The sequence below is a fragment of the Scomber japonicus genome, chromosome 9, assembly GCF_027409825.1.
Source record: "Scomber japonicus isolate fScoJap1 chromosome 9, fScoJap1.pri, whole genome shotgun sequence".
NCBI lineage: Eukaryota > Metazoa > Chordata > Actinopteri > Scombriformes > Scombridae > Scomber > Scomber japonicus.
Window position 1 is genome coordinate 19,407,808 of NC_070586.1, and position 20,103 is coordinate 19,427,910.

Genomic DNA, 20,103 nt, shown 5'->3' on the forward strand with positions numbered 1-20,103 from the left:
TCTCTTTAATTGGAGTGTGTGGAAGAATCTTACTCCTCCATCGCCAGCACCAAGTCTTAGTCCCTTGATTTTATGAGAACAATCGATCAAACCTTTTAATTTCATGCTACAGTCTGCAAACCATTAGGTCTAATGACTAAGCATACACACGTGTGTGTTAGTGTGTGTATTGATGATAGTGCCTTCTTTTGTTCTGTATCAGCCAGTGCCTTTAGAGATGTTTTAAATCTGTGTATGTTTGTGTATGCATGTTCAAACCCAGTCTTCCTCCAAACACTCATAAACACAGGAAATTCAGTTTATTAGGACTAAATCTCCTGTTGTAGTTTTCATTCCACAGTGCTGCTGAACATTTTATTTTATTTGACTGCAACTGTAATATTCACTGAGTCCATCTGGGACTTAGCCTAGAGATAGTTGAATCCAGCCTCATATTTATATATCATTTGACTCAGAGATCTGCTAGATAAGAGTCAGAGCTAGAAATGTTCACACACGCGAAAGAGTCAAGCTGAGGGTAAATGTACCCTGTCGCTATATTTACAGTCAAACATGTAGTCCCTGCATCCCAGATATGAAAGTTGATCACATTTCAAGCTCTTGTTTACCCTATATCACGCTGAGTCGTTTAATACACGTGTTTTCCTCAGCCAAGCACCAACTGCCCAAGTGGATGTGTACATTTTGTGTTTAATGTATATTAATATGGAGCAAACATCTGCAATTTGAGATCGCCACAACCACAGACATAAGTGATACTCATCTATTTTGAAAGAGCTTGCAATTTTTCCCCATTTAACACAAAGTTCAGGCAAGGAATCACTAAATCTCACTTGCAATGTTACCCAGTCATTTAATATCTCTACATTCATCTACCAACTACAGTGAAATAGTAAACTCTCACATGAATCTGCTGAGAAGCATTTTACTAATCAAGCCCTTTAACACCTTTACATATGGTGTGTTTATAGCCACCTTGAAAACTCATGCGTTGGTTGGGGTTACTGTGTTTTGCACTGCATGCAGCGCTGTGGCAGAACACAAGCAATAATTCTACACTAACAATCATTTTTCAACCATGAGGCATGTCAGGAAGTGTGGGACTGTAATGCCAAAACAACAAAGGAGATAAATCGCTTTAAATGAGGCAGCTAGATCAAAGTTGTGGCACATGCTGAAAGAACCAGTGAGAGTGCTGGTTTCATGTTTTAAGTTGATAGAACAGAGGTGGCTTACGCAGGGAACAGAGAGACAGCAAGTGAGAGAGAAATGAAGTAAAAGACAGCAAAGAGGATGTAAAAAGAAGAAAGAAAAGAGAAAAAAGAATCACTGATGAGGAGAGAATACGACCAGACATTTACTTGAATTGTAGCAGGGAGGAATGATGGTAGGAGTCTGTGCATTTTTTTCTTGATTTCAACAGTTATAAAAGCTGATTCATGGTAGGTCGCTCAACACTTGTGATAACTGTCGCTCAACAGAAATTAGAGAGTTGGCCGATGTTTTCAATTAATTCTTTTGCGAAAGCTTTCAGTCATCTCCATGGTACCCATGCGCTTTTCTGCAGCTATATTGTTTTGTTACATTATATCATCCCAACCTGGACTAATTAAATCAGCATGTTACAAGTTATCTAAAGTTACAGACCGAAATATCAAGAAGGAAGTTCAGTGAAAACTACAATCTCCATGGCGACATTAGTAACACTACCCAGTCACATTGTGCAACAAAATATGTTCCTGGTGTAACATGAAATGAAGAGTTTTGCTGAAAATACATTTCTGTTGAGTGACAATTATCAAAAATGTCAAGCAATCTACCATAAATCAGCCTTGAGAGCTTTTAGCTTCTTTCCCATCATCCTTGTGCTACTGGTTGTAAGACACTATGTCCTTGAATGGATATTTTCTTTTTGTTTCAGAAGATAAGCTTGTTTCATACAGTAAGTTTGAAAAAGAAAGTGAGTTGGTCTATCATCTCTATTTTCTCATAGTATATTCTTCTATGCTTCACCGAGGCACCTTCCATAGACCTGCCAAGACGTATGTGCTGAGATGTGGATGTTATACCATTACAAAAATTACCATGTCGATGTCGCTGATCATCAGAGAGGTCCAGGTCTAACATGAGATCATCTTCATCCAGCTCAGAGGAGCCCAGATTGTTTAGGACATCCTGAAGAGAAAAAGCACAACCACATAAATTGAAACAACGTTATATAAAGATGTACATCTGACAAAATAACAATGATTAATTACCATTTACAGAATAATATGATTAATTTAGGTTTTTCCACCATTTCCTCACAGGAAGCAATACTTTATGGAGTACATTTTTTGGTCAAAACAAGACATTATGATGAACAGTTTTAATACAATTTGGTCTAGACACTCATTAATCCTACAGGTTCTGCAAACCCTGAGGAGGAAAACAAATAATAGTAATTAAAATGGAAGATAAAATAGGAGAAGATATGACACACTTTCGAAAAAATGATCAAATGATTTTCATCAAAGTCCATATGGCATATAACAATTAGACAGATATTTTTCCAACCAGAAAAACACAACATTTTATCAACATTAGCAATGAAAACAATATTATTTTTGATTAGGCAATGGGGGGTTTGTACCTTTCCTGCACTAAATTAGATATTTAGTCCTTCAGGATTGTATTAGAGTTCATGAAAACATATTGCTTCTCCTGTTACGTGGGGATCATTAAGGTTCAGTTTGAAAAAGCAGTGACTGTTGCAAATGAGGCCGACGTTTTGAGTAACATCTGTTAGCATTCTCTGTGCTTCACCAGCAAAAAATAGCTGCTGAACAAACCAGAAAAACTACAGTGATGCAGTATTTATAAACAGAAGCAGCTCCATTACTTTTTTCAGTTTGTTTTTCACAATTCAAACATTGAAAAAGATTTCTCACAATCTTTGCTTCATTTTGTGGGTTCTAATAAATGAATCTCAAAAAATGCCATCTTATCATTAACAGCTCATGGCTTTGTATTCTATCTATCATATTCTATAAGCCTTGCAGTCACGGTGTTTTCACCAATACAACAAATCAGTTGTGACAGTCAGACACTTAAAGTACTGCTTGACCAACAGTTTGAGTTTTTTTTTTTAAGACAATAACTCTAACTGTTCTCATATTACTAAACGATTTACAGTGGTACCTGTTTCTCCAATAAACACAATTACATTTAGAGCAGGGCATTTCCTTACCAATATGATGGAGTCAGTCTAGAATAACTACATTTACAGGCAAATTCCAGCTGTACTACAGCCACAGGACTGAGCTTCACCACTTAAAGCACGCCATCAAATCTTCATTGCTCATCTTTTACAAAGTGCTCCCATATTCTTAGTATTATTATGACGTTATAAGGATGCAGTAAGCTGATTCTCCACTTTGACTAGTTATATTCCAAAAGTCAATGCTGCCATCTAATGGTCACCAAAGGGAAACCTACTGCAGAAAAATAAACTTGGCAATTAACTGATTCAAATTGTACAGTCCTGCATTGGAAAAAGTGAGATAAAAGGCAACTTAACAGTACTCATGGCAACAACAAAAAAATCCAGGAATAAAACTCAGCATTAAATCAAACTCAGCCCAGATAAGTAGCAGGGAACTAAGCTTAACAACACATTATATGGTGATAATATATGGAGGATGACCGGTAGGGCTTAGTGTTCATGTTTGTTATCAACCTTACTCTTTTTCTTTGGATGAACATGTTTATTTGATCACACAAATTATAAACTTTCAGGTACCATCATGGGCTTTCTAAGGAACCTGCTACAAACAGCCAGCATGCTCCTTCCATATTATTCTGGATACAAAAGGATATGACAGTAAAAAGCTAAAATATATGAAAGTTATATCAAAAATCAATAAATTCAGCATGACTTATACAGCATACCATGTAGAGGGACTGCAACACCTAAAACTAATATTAATGAGTACCACAAGTGAAAGGTTGTGTTTGCTTGTTTTTATCTCATCTACTGAACTGTCCTAATACTGCAAATCTGCCCTGTCTGATAACACCACAAGGCCAAAAAAAACTAATTACTCACCATCAATAGTACTTTGACCTGGTTCTGAGTAAACTTCATTGTCTGAAACAACCTTTGAGACAAGATTTCCCAAATAAAAATAAATGGATGATGATTCCTACAACTTTTCATAACATTAATACTGGTGGAAAGCCCTTGCCTGAACTTTTGTTCTCTAAAAAAATTCAATCTTGAAGCAAAGTGAAATATAAAAAGCCAAATACAACAATGGGCCAGTCTCATGGAGAATCTGCAGATGCATATAGATCCAAAAATCCAATAACCAACTCTGTTCAGTTCTCATCAATGTTGTTTGGACATAAACAACATCACAGGCACACTTGTGATCGATCTCCTCCCATCTGAGTACAAGAGCCTCGATGCTTAGTAGTGACATGTCTGACTGTTTAACAACACCTCTGCCCATGTGTGTGTGTGTGTGTTTGTGTGAGTGTGTGGTTTCCAAGGCCATACATGTAAAGCTATTGTAGTCTGTGTATGAACATGTAACATCATCTAGCTGCTTTTCTTTTTGCAGTAAACATCAGAAAAAGACCAGAATGCATTTCAGTGTAATACAATTGAACAGAAGACATTTCAGACATTAAAGCTAATAGCTAAAGGATATTGGAAAAGAAATGAAGACCCATACAGTGTGATACTACTGCATACAGACTTTATTTGAAGCTAAATTACACGTTTTAATGTGCCCCTCTAACCACAGAAATGTGTTAATATGATTTTACAACCCAGAGATGTCACCTTTTTACCTCTGTGAAGTGATTTGAGTGAGTATAATCCTTGAGTTAATAGAGATAATATCAGAATCGGGTCTCATTAAAAGATGGCTCCATCTCTTAACTGCCAAGCAGAATGACATCCACAACAGGAATAAGAGGAAGCAAGAGATTCTCTCCATCCATTAAAGAACCACTGCTTTCTGTTCACACTGTGGAAATCACACATAGCGTCTATGAAAATTACATTTATTCAGCGCTTTAGGGTAGTAAATTGCATTACGATCAAGGGAGAGAGATTTGGCAGCTAGGTATTATGGCTTCTAGCAAGGGGAAGTATATGGACTAACAAATTACTTTCATTCTGTCAGAGCAGACACTTCACAGCCAGTTGTGTTTACAATGTGCCTGAGGGAATAAAGGATTGAATGTCTAGTCAAATCCAAAATACATTACTTGAATGAAACCTACAAGAAAATAAACTTTTTTTTTTACCCATACTGTCTCACTTATATCACCTGAGATGTGTTATCTTTTTACTACAACCTGCTTCTATCAATACAGAATAATCACTCATCCAAGTGCAAAGCAAGAGAGACAAATATTTAATCCCAGTGCTTTATACTGCCAACTGTGTTACAACAGAACCATATTTTTACTGTGCCCATAAATTTGAGGTTCATATTTTCTACACAGGATTCCTAGCACATATCGTAAGGTCGACAATTTCATTAGAATATGTCGTGAGTGAGGCTGCTAAGGCAGAAAATATTACTTTGACTTCATAATTTTGACTTTGTGCAGAATCAATCTAAATGACCTTTGACCATGTAGCTCTCCACTGTACAACCAGTTTTACAGAGGAGACAGGCAAACAGACAGACAGACAGACAGATAGACAGATAGATAGATAGATAGATAGATAGATAGATAGACAGATAGACAGATAGATAGATAGATAGATAGATAGATAGATAGATAGATAGATAGATAGATAGATAGATAGATAGATGTGCTCCCTCAGTTCATGTTTACAACCATATCCATGCTATTTCCTGACCAGTCTGCTTTTGCCACACCATGTAAATAAACATTCCCTGAAGAAAAATCTGTATGAAAGCTCCTTCACTGAGACATACCATAATTTGTTACTTGTTATGAGTTGGGCCTATGCTTTTTCTGCAATGACAAGTCCAACATATCTGCCTTTATTGCCTAGGGTAGTCAAAAAGGTGGTGTGTAGATATAATAAATCCTGAGCATCATAAGTAAATTTAACAAGGTATTAAATTAAGTTATCACTGCACATTAAATTAAACTTGAGGAATGTCATTTAATTTTCATGAGCTAGCTAGTTGGTTAATTAGCATACTCTTCATCTCAAAACAGTGTAAGACAAAGAAAAAAACTCCCTGGAAGCAGCAACAGTGAAGTTTAACTGAAAACGGAGGTAAATCAGTGAGCAATCTCAGTTTTTCCCTTGTAGATATGCTGGTTATTGTTTGTGAGAATGTACAGTACAGACAGTTAGAAACCACCATGATTACACAATTTACTGCGTGCTTCATTTAATCATTGCTAACAATTTGTCTGAAATCAACCACAAACCACTGTGTAATTCTTTTGTGAAAGACCACTTTCAGTGCTCTACTGTGTGACCAGTTGGCATTAGGACTTCTAGCCTCAGAGGAAAGGATTTGATTTGAAATATGATTTGATTTTATGCTTGTATGATTACTGGAACTGCTTTCATATGATATCTTTGGCCATAACGAGCATTCAGTACCCACATTTGCAAACAACATCCTCATTGTTTTTCATTTTAAAATTCAACTGTCTGGTGGTGGTTATTATAAATTCTGTCTGGCACAGGAAGTGAGTGCTTATCTGTTTTATGATTAATACAAGTGTCACTTTTGATATCTAGTCTTTACAAGGCAGCTATCTGGCTGGAGGATATAAAAACATGGGGCACTCTGCAGTATAACACCATCTAGCAAGCAAGCTGTCAAGCAACTGGTGATATGTATAAGTAACGCAGTCAAAATAAAGTGGATTGCAGTTAAACTAATCTGCCATATGTCACTGAAACCACAAAAGTGCATGTTCAAAGTTGTCCAGCTTGTATCTAGATAGATGGATAAGATTTATAAGAAATACTTTTTGAGAACATCTTATGTAATCCTTTTTTGTCAAACATGAATGAATGTAATCTGTGTCAGTCTGCCATGGTACACTCCAGCTGTCACTGAGAAACACATGAGCAAGGAATACTGAATATGCTGGTTAAATAAATATTTCACAGATGTCCAAAGGGACATCAAATAACAATAACAACTGGAAAGAGATCATCAAACCACTCAAGCAAACACAGCCTGCCTTCGCCTTACAGGGGCACCTTACAGTTTATCTTGTGAATTCCACAAATAATTCATGTTCATCATTGCAAACAAATCTTTACTTGCTGTATGATAATCAAATTATGGGCTGTAATGACAAAGCAACAATAAAGCATAATTACCTAGCATACTTTATGGTTCTACTTGAGCTGTGGTTCTTTATTTTACTCTTCACAGGTGTAGAGTCCCAGAGGCCTCCTTAACACTTGAACACACCACAGTCTGCCACATTGTATATGCATAAACAATGAGCCATAGCAGACTATTAAACCAGTTTTCTTCACACAATAACTAGCTGTAGTCATGCACTTACTTAGAATATATGATGGTTTGTATACTGTGGGATGGTGCATGCTGTAAATAAAGTCAGACGCATGCATAATAGAAAAGGTGTCTCAATTCAGACTTTTCTCATTAGCTGCAACTAACAAATGTATGTAGCAAAGGAAAGAGGAGGACTGGTGAGGCATAATTTAAAAACACATTCCCAGCTTTTACCTTTCTTCTACAACTTAGAAGAAAAGTGACGGATGACTCCATGTTTAGTGAAGGCAATGAAGAAGCAGATGCAGTACAGAGCAGGGAGTTGTGTATATTCCTGTCCTTTTTAATCGCTCAGTAGGAGCCTTTAGTCCCTGTTAAAATAAATGGGATTGACTTAAACTAGCTTTCCTCTCACTGAGCTTCCAACCTATACACTATTGTAGCTACAGCCTATCCCCTGAAACAAATGTGGATATAGCTACAGCATGCATCAACAAAGACTGGTGCAATGTTTGTTAGACAACCTAAGCAACAAACAAACTGGATATAATGCTTGAATCCTACAGATGACTGAAGAAGTTTTTCAAAGCACTTTATCCATCCGCACTGAACTCACTTTTGCAGCTTTGCCTTAAATAGCTTTAAATGTAAGAAGCCAGGTCCTTTTCTTCGCAGTTTTTTCAAGTTCACGTTTCAACTGAAATGACCTATTTAAAGATTTGAATGTTTATCTCAAGCTGTGGTTTATCTCTGCTGAGTGACACAATAAGACTTGAGGTCCCATTACTTTATTATGGCTACTGTTGAGCACCATTAAATATGTGGCATTTCAATGTGTGGCTTAGCTCCCTTTACATTCCTTTAAATAACTTGTGCATCTCAAATCAAGATATAGGTTTAAGATAAGTCAGCTTCAGTAATTACCACGATTTTCAATCACCAACAACATACCAGCTTTTTCCTTAACTCTAAATGTAAACCACACAACTACATTGACAAGACACTACAAGACTGAGCCCTTTAAGTGAATATTAGGAAATATTTAAAATGTTTTAGTTATTTAGATCAAATTAAGATCAGTAAAGTACAATAAAGTGCATGGGTGGTGTTACTGAGTGAGATTAGTCAGGATCCCTTATCTCACAGTATAGTTCAAGAGGGTGGTTTGGCACATGGATACAATTGTAGCCAATTACATCCACTCTTTTTATAGTGTTTAATTAATTTAATGATGCGATGCCAATTTGGTAATCCGGTGGTGAGATTTACTAAAACGTTACCACTTTTCTTGTCCTCAATATGCAGACTTATGGCCGAGTACAACATCACAAATAAGTTGCTACAGGCAGATGATTCATGTTTGAGGGCATATTATTAAATACGTAACTTATTTGGAATGACAACGATCCACTCAGTTTTCACATCTGTACTTAATGTATACTGCAGATATCACTGCAATTAATCTCTTCTTTTTCCCATGTGTGGTGAGTGTGAACGTGCAAGACCTAAAGAGTGTTCATGCTATTTCAACACGTGAACAGTTTGTCGCTGAAATGTCCAGCATCAGTGTGGCACAATTTTTTATTTATTTATTTTAACTAAGCCATTTTAGGATTAAGAATCTTGTGACAAATAAATTAACAGTGTGGGATGAACAATATTTGATTTTCCAGAGGACTGAGTTGCCTTAAATATTTTAGCTGCTAAAGAAGGTAACTGAATTACGGCAGGTGAAGCTATTGGTTAAGGCTGGCACCTCTTATTTCCGTTATTCAATTTCCAATATTAAACTGCACATAAAGTGTATTCCTTGTCAGTATCAAACTGATTTTATGTTACGCTTCATTGTGTTTAAACCTTATATAAAAGCACATGCTCTGCCGTGCCTTACTGTGAGGATGTCCAACAGGAAGTACACAAGAGGAAGAAACACATACTCAAGTGTTTAGTCACACTGATTGTACTGCGTGTGTGTGTCTACGTTTAGACAAAACATTTGTGTCTCCTAAGTATGATATATCAATAATTGGGCATACCTTTGATTTGGAAAATAAAGCATAGTTATGTAATTAACTTCAAAGGCAAAGTAATCTGATATAATCTTGTGCCTCCACACACACACACACACACACACACACACACACACACACACAGACACACAGCTCTGGACCTACCAGACTTCCTAGTTTAGATGATGATGAGTTGTTCCTGTGTTTTAGCAGACCACATCCCTCCATGCCTGGGGCATCTCTGTGGTTTCCATGGATACGAGGACCACCAGCCCCCTCAGACGAGGACCGCAGACGCCTTTCCAACCGCATCACCTCATGGTATGGGCTAACACTGCTACACACAGAGGCTGGAGGAAAGAAAGAACATTTTAAAAAGACAGACAGACAAGAATGAATTGAGGTGAAACTCTTTTACAAGCAGACACATAATCATCTTTTATCATATTTCTAATCAGAAGCAGTCAGTACTTATTGTGTTGTTTGTTTGTTCTTTTTAATTAATCACAAAGCAGTTCTTCATATTTCTGCATTTAAATGCAGTTCAACCTTCCCTTTCTGAAGCCCTCCGTCTTACTGTTTCACTAAAGTCAGTGAAGTGGTAATAATGTTTGTTTTGTAATAATCATGTTTGGTCCAAACGCCTGCACCAAGATTGTTGTGTAACAATAAAACCAATTTCAGAATGAATGAGAGGTTTCAGTGGCAATACTCTGCAGGCAGACAAACACAGATGATTGCTATAATTGCAACTGGACAAAGAGAGCTCCTTTTTGAACTACTAAGAGATAAATGTGAAACCTTGTTATCTCTCTGACAGACAGGTTCTAAAATGATTTTAAAAAACAGCACTTTTGGCCAAAAACTTTCTCCACCCCTGTCTTACACTCACACACACTACTATATGCTTGCAAACACACCTTCAACACTGTTTCTCTTATGTGAGTATCTGCTTTCTTTGTCCTCAAACTGTAAAAATTGTTACATTTGCAGCTTGTTGAACAACACGCACTTAGCAACAAGTCACTGAAGAAGCCCTACAATCACAATTCGTCTCCTTGTGCCTCCAACCAATGTACTACAGGTTGAGAACAGAGAGGAAAATCAGATCTACAGTACAGTACTGGGACTCACTCACCACAGGGTTGTTACTATTTTTATGATTATAGTAAAGAATATGATATGAGTATAAAATGAAAATACCAAAAATTGTAACAGTGGAGCCCAACAGACGAGCTCCCCGTTATTCCTGCAGTCTGTCAATATTCATGTACTTCCCTGCAAGTATATTTTTTTCACAATCCCATAATAGGCCACTAATCCTGCACTAGCAGTACAGCACAATCAGTCACTCCTACACTCTGTACTGACAATCAAGTCACAGTTACAGTATGGTTCTTTTAGAGTTTCTAATCAAACAGAAGAAAGTTGATAGTATGTTGAGGTGAACTTGCCCACTGTAATTCAAATATTTCTTACAGTAGCCTCAGTGTTTGAGTGTGTATGACATGCATACTAATAGATCAAATTGTAATCCTAATTATAATTGTCCACGTCTTGTATTAATGCCTTATAATGTCAACTAAAAGCAGAGCATAAATAAAGTGATTAACCTCTGACTCGGAATAACACATAACACATTTGTCCTTCTGCAACCCTAAAATGTGGTAATACTCCTTCTGAGTTTCACTTATTTTCTTTTAAAAAGGGAAATACAGTCAGCCATAATTTCTTATCAGCATCTGGCAGAAGGAAAAAAGTTAGTAGAACATTTAAAATGGGCCTGAAGCGAGAACGACAGTGACAAATCTGCTCTGGTTGAAGAAAACATTTTCAGTTTTGCCACACACTGTTTCACTAAAGTCAAGCAACAACTGGCACTGATTTATTAGACAGTTTTGTAGTTGTACAATGTCAATTTTATCTGAATTAGTTCAGAATTTGGAAGTTGGAAAAATATTATGTTGCCCAACACTACCCATCTGGAGTTTTCCAGCCCAGTTTGTACCACCCTTTACAAGGGCTTGATAAAGTTCTGTTCAAGTTTTTTATTGGCTAAGTGGCAAGAGTATGGCATCACTTCACTTTAACCACCAAATAAATATTCAACATCAAGCTTATTTTGTTAGAAATTATTGTGAATTATTGTCTCAGTTGTCATGCATTAACCAGGGCCCACAACTCCCACTGTAAACTTGTGTATGACATCGGTGTGTAGCTGCAGCTGTTCCTGTAAATCTGTGATTTACCTGCTAGTGTTTACATGAGTTTCATACCTGCGTGTGGCTTCCTCAAGTGAGAGGACCTGGGTTCATGGCGACCGCAGAAGTTTCCTCTTTCTTGAACAGAAAGCGTCTTTCTCGTCTTCCTCTCCGATTGCTCTGGGTTAGAGTGACAACCCTCGCTGCGCACCACACACGCCTCGCTCTCACTTGTGGTCTCCGTGTTGTAACCTGCCTTCCTCTCTTCCACCAACTCCTTCTTCTCCTCTGCGGATACCTCTTCCCTTACTTCCTTTCTCTCCTCCTCCCTCTCCTTCCTCTCTTCCAGTGATTGTTCCTGTAAGGGTACGCAGGGTACAGCTGTCTCCGGCTCTGAGAGGGAAATGGCAGTCTCATAATCTGTGTTGTTGGCTGTGCTGGTGTCGGGGAGTAATGGTTTTTCAGCACTGGACTCGGCTGGAGTGAAGAAAACCTGAAGAGATGGCATTTCATTGAGTAAATACACAACATTTGGCATTTCAAAATATCATCTCTGAATAAAGATCTATGAATTCCAATAAGGCAAAAAACTAACCAAAAGGAGAGCTCACATTGTTATCATTATTATTATTATGGTGGATATGCATGTCCTTGGTCAGCATGTTTAGATATTTACTCTTCAATAGCTTCCGTACAGAGCTTTGTCTTACTATACTGTGTAAGTGGTTTCCTTTTTGGAGTTCTCTGGAGAAATAAAATAGAACAAATTCCTTGAGAAATGGAAAGTGGTGAGCACAGGGGTGTGAAATGTGAAGGGCCGTTTGCAGACATGCATAGGGTTTGTTTTTCATGCCTTAGCTCTTTAAATAAAAGGACTTTTCATGCCCGGTGCTCAATTTTTATGCCACATTTCACACATTCCACACATTCACCACTCTGGTAATAAATATTCCTCCTTTATGGTTTTTGTTCCGGACATCCAAGGGCACCTGTGGTTGTATTCTTGTGTCCTAAAGCACTCACCATCTTTCTCAAAATAAATTCCTGTTTGTGTGTTTACAAGTACAAATACTTGCAATTCAGAACATTAACAGGCTCAAAATGTTTAATTTTTATCAACATGAAACATATTGTATTTCTATAAAGAACATTTGATTCCAGCAAGACATAGTACAGAATGTAAAATGAGTGCACTACCTGCGAGGTAGAGACAGCCACGCTGAAGTTCTCTGGGGCAGGTGGAAGTTCAGGGGAAGCTGTGTCTGTAGCTGGCCCAGCTACTAAGGCAGTCTCTGGGGCTAAACCAGATCCAGGGCTGGGAGCTGGCAGAGCATCCACCTCAGATACAGAATCTTCTGTGATGGCGATGAACTCTGAAGGGGTGATGGCTGTGGTTCGGTCCTCTGATATCATAGGGGACTGGAGTGAACTCTCACCAGCAGCTCCAAGCAGCTCCCCTGGCAATGACCCCGGGGTGAGCCCTCCTGCCCCTAGTGTAGTGGTGGTGGAGCTTGGAGGTTCCAAATTCACTTCTGGAGGTCTGTGGTGATCAGAGGTCTTGGAGAAGCGGTGGTGAGCTGAGAGAGATTTAGGTAGCAGCTGCTTCTTCTGGCGTGATGACTGTTTGTTGTTGTTACTCCCACCACTGTAGTCTTCGAGGAACCCAGAATCGTCACCCTCATTGGCCGCTGAGCTGCTGATGCAGTTGATGAACACATTTCGATTGGCTGTGGAAGAGGAAGAGGACGCTTTGTCAAAATCCTCTGTCTGAGAACGTGTAATTTTCTTGTGCTTGTGGCTTCCAAACCCAAACGAGTGGCGTGACTTGGGACGTCCGCCACCTTCACTGAACCCTGTTGAAAATGACGTCGTTATTGTCTGCTGGTTGTTTCCGTTTGCATCTGTGCTCTGTGACAAAGGAGGCGTGAGGTTTAGGTTGATAGGCTGGACACGTGGATGACTGTTTCGCTTAGCTGTGAAACTAAGCGATGGAGTGCGGAAAAGGCTCCGGCGTTTTCCGGTACTGCCTGAACTGGAGTTGGTGCTGGAGGGCGATGAGGTGTGAACGCCATTTCCCACACCACCTGAAGAAGGAGAGGAGGGGAGAGACTCCTGCCTCTTACTGCTGCTACGGCGAAAGATTGGTAGGCGGGAAACCAGTGTTGAGCGACGTGAGCCTGATTCACCCATCGAGAAGCTGAGGCAGTGGGGCCGTCTGAGGGGCAAAACAAACACAAAAACCATTTAACAGAAAAAAAAACAGCTTCAGATTTACATACAAAGATAATTCGAATGAAACACAACACACTCAAACCCTTGTTTTCCTCTCATACATCTATAAACGCCTTTTGCCCCTCTGTACTTATTTGTTTTCCGATTCCAATCTGCCAGTCACCTCATATTCAATAAACAATTACATCTCAGTTGATAGTGTGGTCCTTGCTTATTAAATCTCTGAATGACAAAAAATATTGAAAATCTATTGCCAGTAAAATTAAATGATGAGATGCTTTCACTATTTTCTCTATTATGGGAGGTTAAAAAAAAATCAGATAACTGTGTGATTGTGGACAGTCACTTCCCATCCAGTTAGACCATAAAACAACTGATGGAGGAGCACACACCATTCAAAATTGAAAGAGGAAATTCAATAAGGGGGAGCTACAGTGTGCAGGTTGACATAAGAAATCTAAATTTTCCTTTGCTGAATGAGTCAAAAAGCATCTTCACCCTGCAGACGCTTGTGTTGCAAACATTAGTATGACATGATGGACTTTTACTGGTCAGGTATACACGTACACAAAAACAACGTTGGTTACCCTGCTGCTAGCTGGATGTTAAGTATGTGTGATGAAAACAGTCTGTCTGAAAATGTTTAAGTAGTTATTATCATCTCCGAAAATACCCAGCATACTACAGATGCCTTGTTGAGGTGCAGTTCTGCTTCTGATCTATCCTACTCAGGCACTGATAAGACACCACCTGTGATGCCTTGTTATGCCTTAGTATAATGGGCTGATTCTCAGAGCAGGGTGGGATGAGCGAACAGAGATTATAACTTTATTTTTTTTAGTTAGACAGTTAGTTCTCTGTGCAATACCTTGTGTGTGCTGTATACTAAACTCCATAACATAAGAAAAAAGATAGGACTGTAAGGGATGTGAAAGGTCACAGAATGAGAGACTTGTCACTCTGTCAACATGCATTTTTTATCTCTTAACTATCCTGCAATCTGTCATGTCCTATTAAAAAAGTCATGAATGTTATATTTTTCTTGTTTTGTGCAGGTAAAGCAGTGAGATCTGCACCAGACCATTCAAAAAATGAAAAATGACATTCATAATTCAGTGAAGCACACAGAGCTGATGTCCTGATGATAAGCTGTTCCAGTTCATTCTGAATCTGATATGAACAACATCTGTGTATGCATGTGGGAAGAATAGGAGTGATTTAACATATTACAATCATCATTTTTCTACCAGCAGCTAAATCCTAGAGTATGCTCCACATGTTGAGTCACAGAGTAACATTTTGGTAAATACTCATATTTCCATTATTTTTTCCCATGAATTAGCCCGACATTGACTGTATAGTCCTCGTAATGTTGAAGAAGTAGCCTCTGTGAGAGCTACTGAAGAGTTTTGTTTTCGATCTCTGTAATAAGCTTACATTAACACCCTTTACTGAAGTAGCTTAACAGCGTGTCACATCCTTGAAAGTAAATATGATCAAGCACTAAATAAACAGTGATGTCATTTTCTATTTTCACATCAGGTTAACTCAGTTTAATATATTAAGAGGTCCATAAATATTGTTAGAGACAGAGGGGAACAATAACATTTACAGTAATGACCAGTTAAACAATTAACAATAAAAAAATGCCATTGCTCTTTGCTTTGCTCGGCCCTGGGTTTACTCGAAGCTGTCTATGTCTGAGCAGCTTCATCACAAACTTTAACATCATCTGAGGAGCAAACAGTCCATCCATGTGAGGTTGTTTTTCACACCACGACATAACCATCGGACCTGGTCACTGCACTCTGACCTGGCCCGTTAAGACAAGATAAAACATCCTCTAACGAATTAGATATTAAAACAGAGTGAGAGCTTATGTTATTTTCCTGGGCAGTAAACAGTGAAATTATGGAATGCCTCCAGGTATTAGACCTAACTGACCGACCATTATCGGGTCTGCTGTATTTTGGTGTGGTGCACACCAGACAATCAATGAGTGACTGAGGGCAGATGAGTTCACATGAAGTTTGCTGAGGGTAAAGCTCACTAAAAACAGCTTAAGAAAGAAAATAAAAAGGTTAGTGCTGGTCTGTAGCAGGTTCTAATTTCAGTTCTCCCTGGCCACAACACAAGAAGTGAGACAACCTGAATTACAGAAGTTAGAATGATCAAAATAATCTCAGTTCTTCTTTCTATTGCTTGGTACCGTTAGCGTCAGTGCTACCATACTGAATAACAAAGTGCAGCCAAAACACAATTTGATCTGCTTTGACTTTTCCAGACTTCTTTTTGAATGTGCTCACCAAAGGAATGCTGCTAATATCAATAAGTAAACAACATAATGCCAGTCAAAACCAATCAGGTGTAAAATCTCTATAATTACACCAAAATTCCCCCTAATAGGTTTCAGCTCCGTACCAGCTCAGACAGGGTTGTTTTCGATGTTATAAGCTATTGCTAACAGCCACCAGGATATAACTAATTACTGCCACAGTTCTCAAAGTGCAGATATGACACATATAAGAACCAGGAAACTTTTTTTTTAATTATCACTGACAGCTTCAAATCGCTTAAAGGAACATGTTGATCTATTCACTATCAGTTTATGTTCTATTAAAAACCATGTACTTTATATTCTCAAAGCATAAACAACACAAACTATGTTGGTTTGAATCAGCAGCTCGAGGAGTTCAAGAGAGCCTCTTCCACGCTCCTAATGATCACACCATAAACCAGATTACCCTGAAGTCCTTATTCTTGTTGTGTACTTTAGTTTGCACTGTCTTACCAACACGCTCTACAGCCTGGCACAGTGATAATAAATCTAACGTACGGGACCAAACTCCTCCCCAGTACAAGATTATCTACCTGTTTGTGAGGAGGTGTATAAGGTGTGTGTGTGGGGTGTGAGTAACTGGGTGTTTCCTATGTAACAAGTTCTTGATATGGGATCTCTTACATAACAGTAACCACATATTACACCGTATACCACAAAGGACTGCTGCACTTAACACTGACTGAATGCAGAGAGCTATGTATTATATAAGTGCTCATAGTTTCCTGGTTAGGAAGCGCCTATGTCGAAGTAGGAGGTCATAATGGAGCCATATAGCTTCAGTTGTTTCAGAGAATATCAACACTCAAATTTTGAGAGGAAAAAAAGTCATTTGTAACGTTGATATGATGACCAAACAATATCAGATACCTAAATGAATTGAAAGATGGGTTCACAAGTTTTCAGGTCTGTCTTAAAACAACAATCAGTTGCTTAAATGAACACTGAAAGAGGCTTTCCTCGCTGTAATCATTCCTCATGTTCATGCTGTAAAAAAAAATACCCTTCAAATGTGCTATCAATGTAAGTGATGGGGACAAAAGCCAGTGTGCCCACAAAAGAGGGACTTGAAAGGACTAACGTTGAAAGATATCTACTTGATTTGACTCATTTGGACAGCTGAAGCTTCACATTAGCTTCAGACGAACTTTTACATAATTATTTGCACAAAAGGAGGACTCCGGCCCCCACCACTTCCATGGCACATTAAGTGCATTATGAAGGGATCTTCTAATGGCCAGAACAGGAGGAATGATTATCGCTAGAAAAACCTATTTCAATGTTCATTTGAGCATCTGATTATTGTTTAAGACAGACTAAAAAATACAAACATGAGCAGATGGTATAAGTTGTAATAGCAGGTTATAACTCCTATTAGAAAAGGCACATTTCTCCTGATAACTACTCTATTATTACTTAATCAATGTTATATTCATAATGCAGCTCGTTTCCCCTTTTGTAAATAAACGTAAGGAAATGGATACAACAAAACTACACACTTCTTTCATAAAAGCCAGGACATGTGGTCAAAACAACCAGGGTCTCAAATAACAAACACCTCTGAATAATCTCACACCTTTCACCCAACAAAATCACTAAACACATGACAACATCCTGATTTTGGATCACTAGAGGAACAAGAACCTGAAGACAAGAACCTGAAAACATGCTACAAATGACACACACGATACACAATGACACACACAGATACAGAAATGCTGAAATCATAATAACAGCAATTATTACAACCAGAAATACAACAATGCTGCAGTTATAGTTCAGGACAATAATACTGAACTAAACAGTCTTATGGCACACCCTAAAATAACGACTTCTCTATCTGCAAATATTAGAGTTAAGTATTTCTATTGGTTGACTGTGCACATCCGTATCATCCTTGTTAAACAAAGGTGAACTCTGATCTGTAAGTTTGGTCAGGAAATACACCAAAACAGGAAATACATTCTTATGAACACGATGTGGGATTCAACTGAAGTGTACAGTAGGTGGATACAGTCTACTAAAACTCCTGACTGGTCACGGAGTCATTTTCTCAGACTTCAGACAGTTTCTCTAGAGCCACAGAAAGACAGTTTTCACAGGGTGGGTGATATTCTTCCTCCTTTTTGTGTAAAATCAGTGGAGTGTTATATCTTGTCTTCTATATGTTGTGTAGCTTTCTGATAACAACATGCTATTTAACCAATGTATTTAAACTAAACAGCAAGTTGAATGGTGGGAAGGCTAACTTCAACATCACCCCATAATCACCTGCAGCATCTATTACCTTAGTACCAACATCAATATCATAAGAGTGACATTCATGATCATCACCTCAGTAAACACATTCATTGTTGCTGAATATCACATTTTGGGGGTTTTGCTGAAAACACAGTTGTTATAAGGCTGCAACATTATTGTTTAATCTGCTGATCATTTTCTTTATGAAGTGTTTCATCTATAAAAAAAAAACTTTAAAAAAATGCCCATTACAGCCTAAGGTGGTGTCTTCAAATGTATTTTGTCCAAAACCAAAAGATATTCATTCAGATTACTTTCATGTAGGATACAGTTCCCAGTCCTCAGATTTGAGAAGCTGTAACCACCAAATGTTTGGCATCTTTCCTTCAAAAAAAAACAAGACTAAAGACTATTCCATGACCAAAATAGTTGCAGATTAATTTTCTGACTACTATAGAGTTAGTTGCCATCTATTAAATCAATCACCAGATATTGTGATAATTGATTCATGTATTGATTCATTTTCTTAAGAAAAACAAAAGTCCAAACTCTTTGATTCCAACTTGTCAAATGTTAATATTTCCATATTCCTTTGGTGCTCTCTGACAGTAAACGTGAGGACATCTCCTTTGGCTGTGATTGATTCACCATTATCTGATCAAACAACTAATCGATTAATTGAGAAAATCATTGATTACTCATTAATGAAACTACTAGTTAGTTGCAGCCCTGGACTAATTTTTTTTAATTCTGTATTATATTTAAAGCTGATATATGACTCTTTAATGATTCCTAGTAGTTGTGGAGGCTAGTCTGTGTTTTACAGCATGTCTACAGCATCACAACAACGAATGGGCCAGAGCGTCTATGTTACCAACATTTCTTACAAGCATTTAACAGGCCGGATTGCTGCTTTTTTATTCTCTCTATGAATTTGTGGTTGCCATCATATTGTAGGCTACAGTTTGCATGAATGAAAGATGCAGAGGTATAAATGTGTGTAAGCAGCAGCAGCACCAGCAGCAGCAGCGGGAGACCAGCAGCTGTCAAACCAGAAACGTCAACAAGGCTCGTCAAACCTTAAATCCAGCCTTAGCTTAGCTCACTGAACCGCGGCGCGTAAACAGCGACGTTAATAACCATTGCGACATTGCATGAATAAAATGTATAGTATCTCCGCCTTCAAACTACAGAGGTCACCGGTGCTGAGAGGAAATAGCAAGCAAGGCTCTGTCCGGTGGAGGCTGAGCCGGGGCGGCGGACAAACACACAAGCGTCCTCCTACCTTACCTTCAGCGGATTCCCAGAGTCTCCACCGAGGCCTCTCCGTGCAAACACAGCTCAGTATATCTTCGCTTTAAGCACATGCGAATAATTATCACCTTAATGAGGATATCTGGATTTGTACAGTGGCACTGAAAGGTAGCACCTTGTGTAGCACTGACGCCAGTATTACACCTCCGTGACGTGGAGGCTCTTTTTCCTCCTTCGTCTCTTCCGTGTTGCGACGACAGCAGCGAACAGGCGACCAGCGTGCTCAACGTGACGTCCCTCCTCCTCCTCCTCCTGCACCTCCTCCTTCTCATCCTCATCCTCATCCCCTCTCCATCCTCCTG

The 20,103-nt window shown here is 38.5% G+C and overlaps 1 protein-coding gene across 1 annotated transcript in view; it reads right to left on the reverse strand.

The window, feature by feature from the left end:
• Window positions 1-19,863, reverse strand: part of ccser1 (coiled-coil serine-rich protein 1) — a 108,729-nt gene extending 88,866 nt beyond the window's left edge. The window contains exons 1-5 of the mRNA XM_053326217.1: window positions 19,778-19,863; window positions 12,874-13,891; window positions 11,752-12,169; window positions 9,641-9,825; window positions 2,085-2,175 (exon numbers count right to left, since the gene is read on the reverse strand). Of these exons, the coding sequence (XP_053182192.1) occupies window positions 2,085-2,175; window positions 9,641-9,825; window positions 11,752-12,169; window positions 12,874-13,866 (1,687 nt within the window). The 5' untranslated portion in view covers window positions 13,867-13,891; window positions 19,778-19,863. The remainder of the gene's footprint in view (window positions 1-2,084; window positions 2,176-9,640; window positions 9,826-11,751; window positions 12,170-12,873; window positions 13,892-19,777) is intronic.
• Window positions 19,864-20,103: the final 240 nt, after the last annotated feature.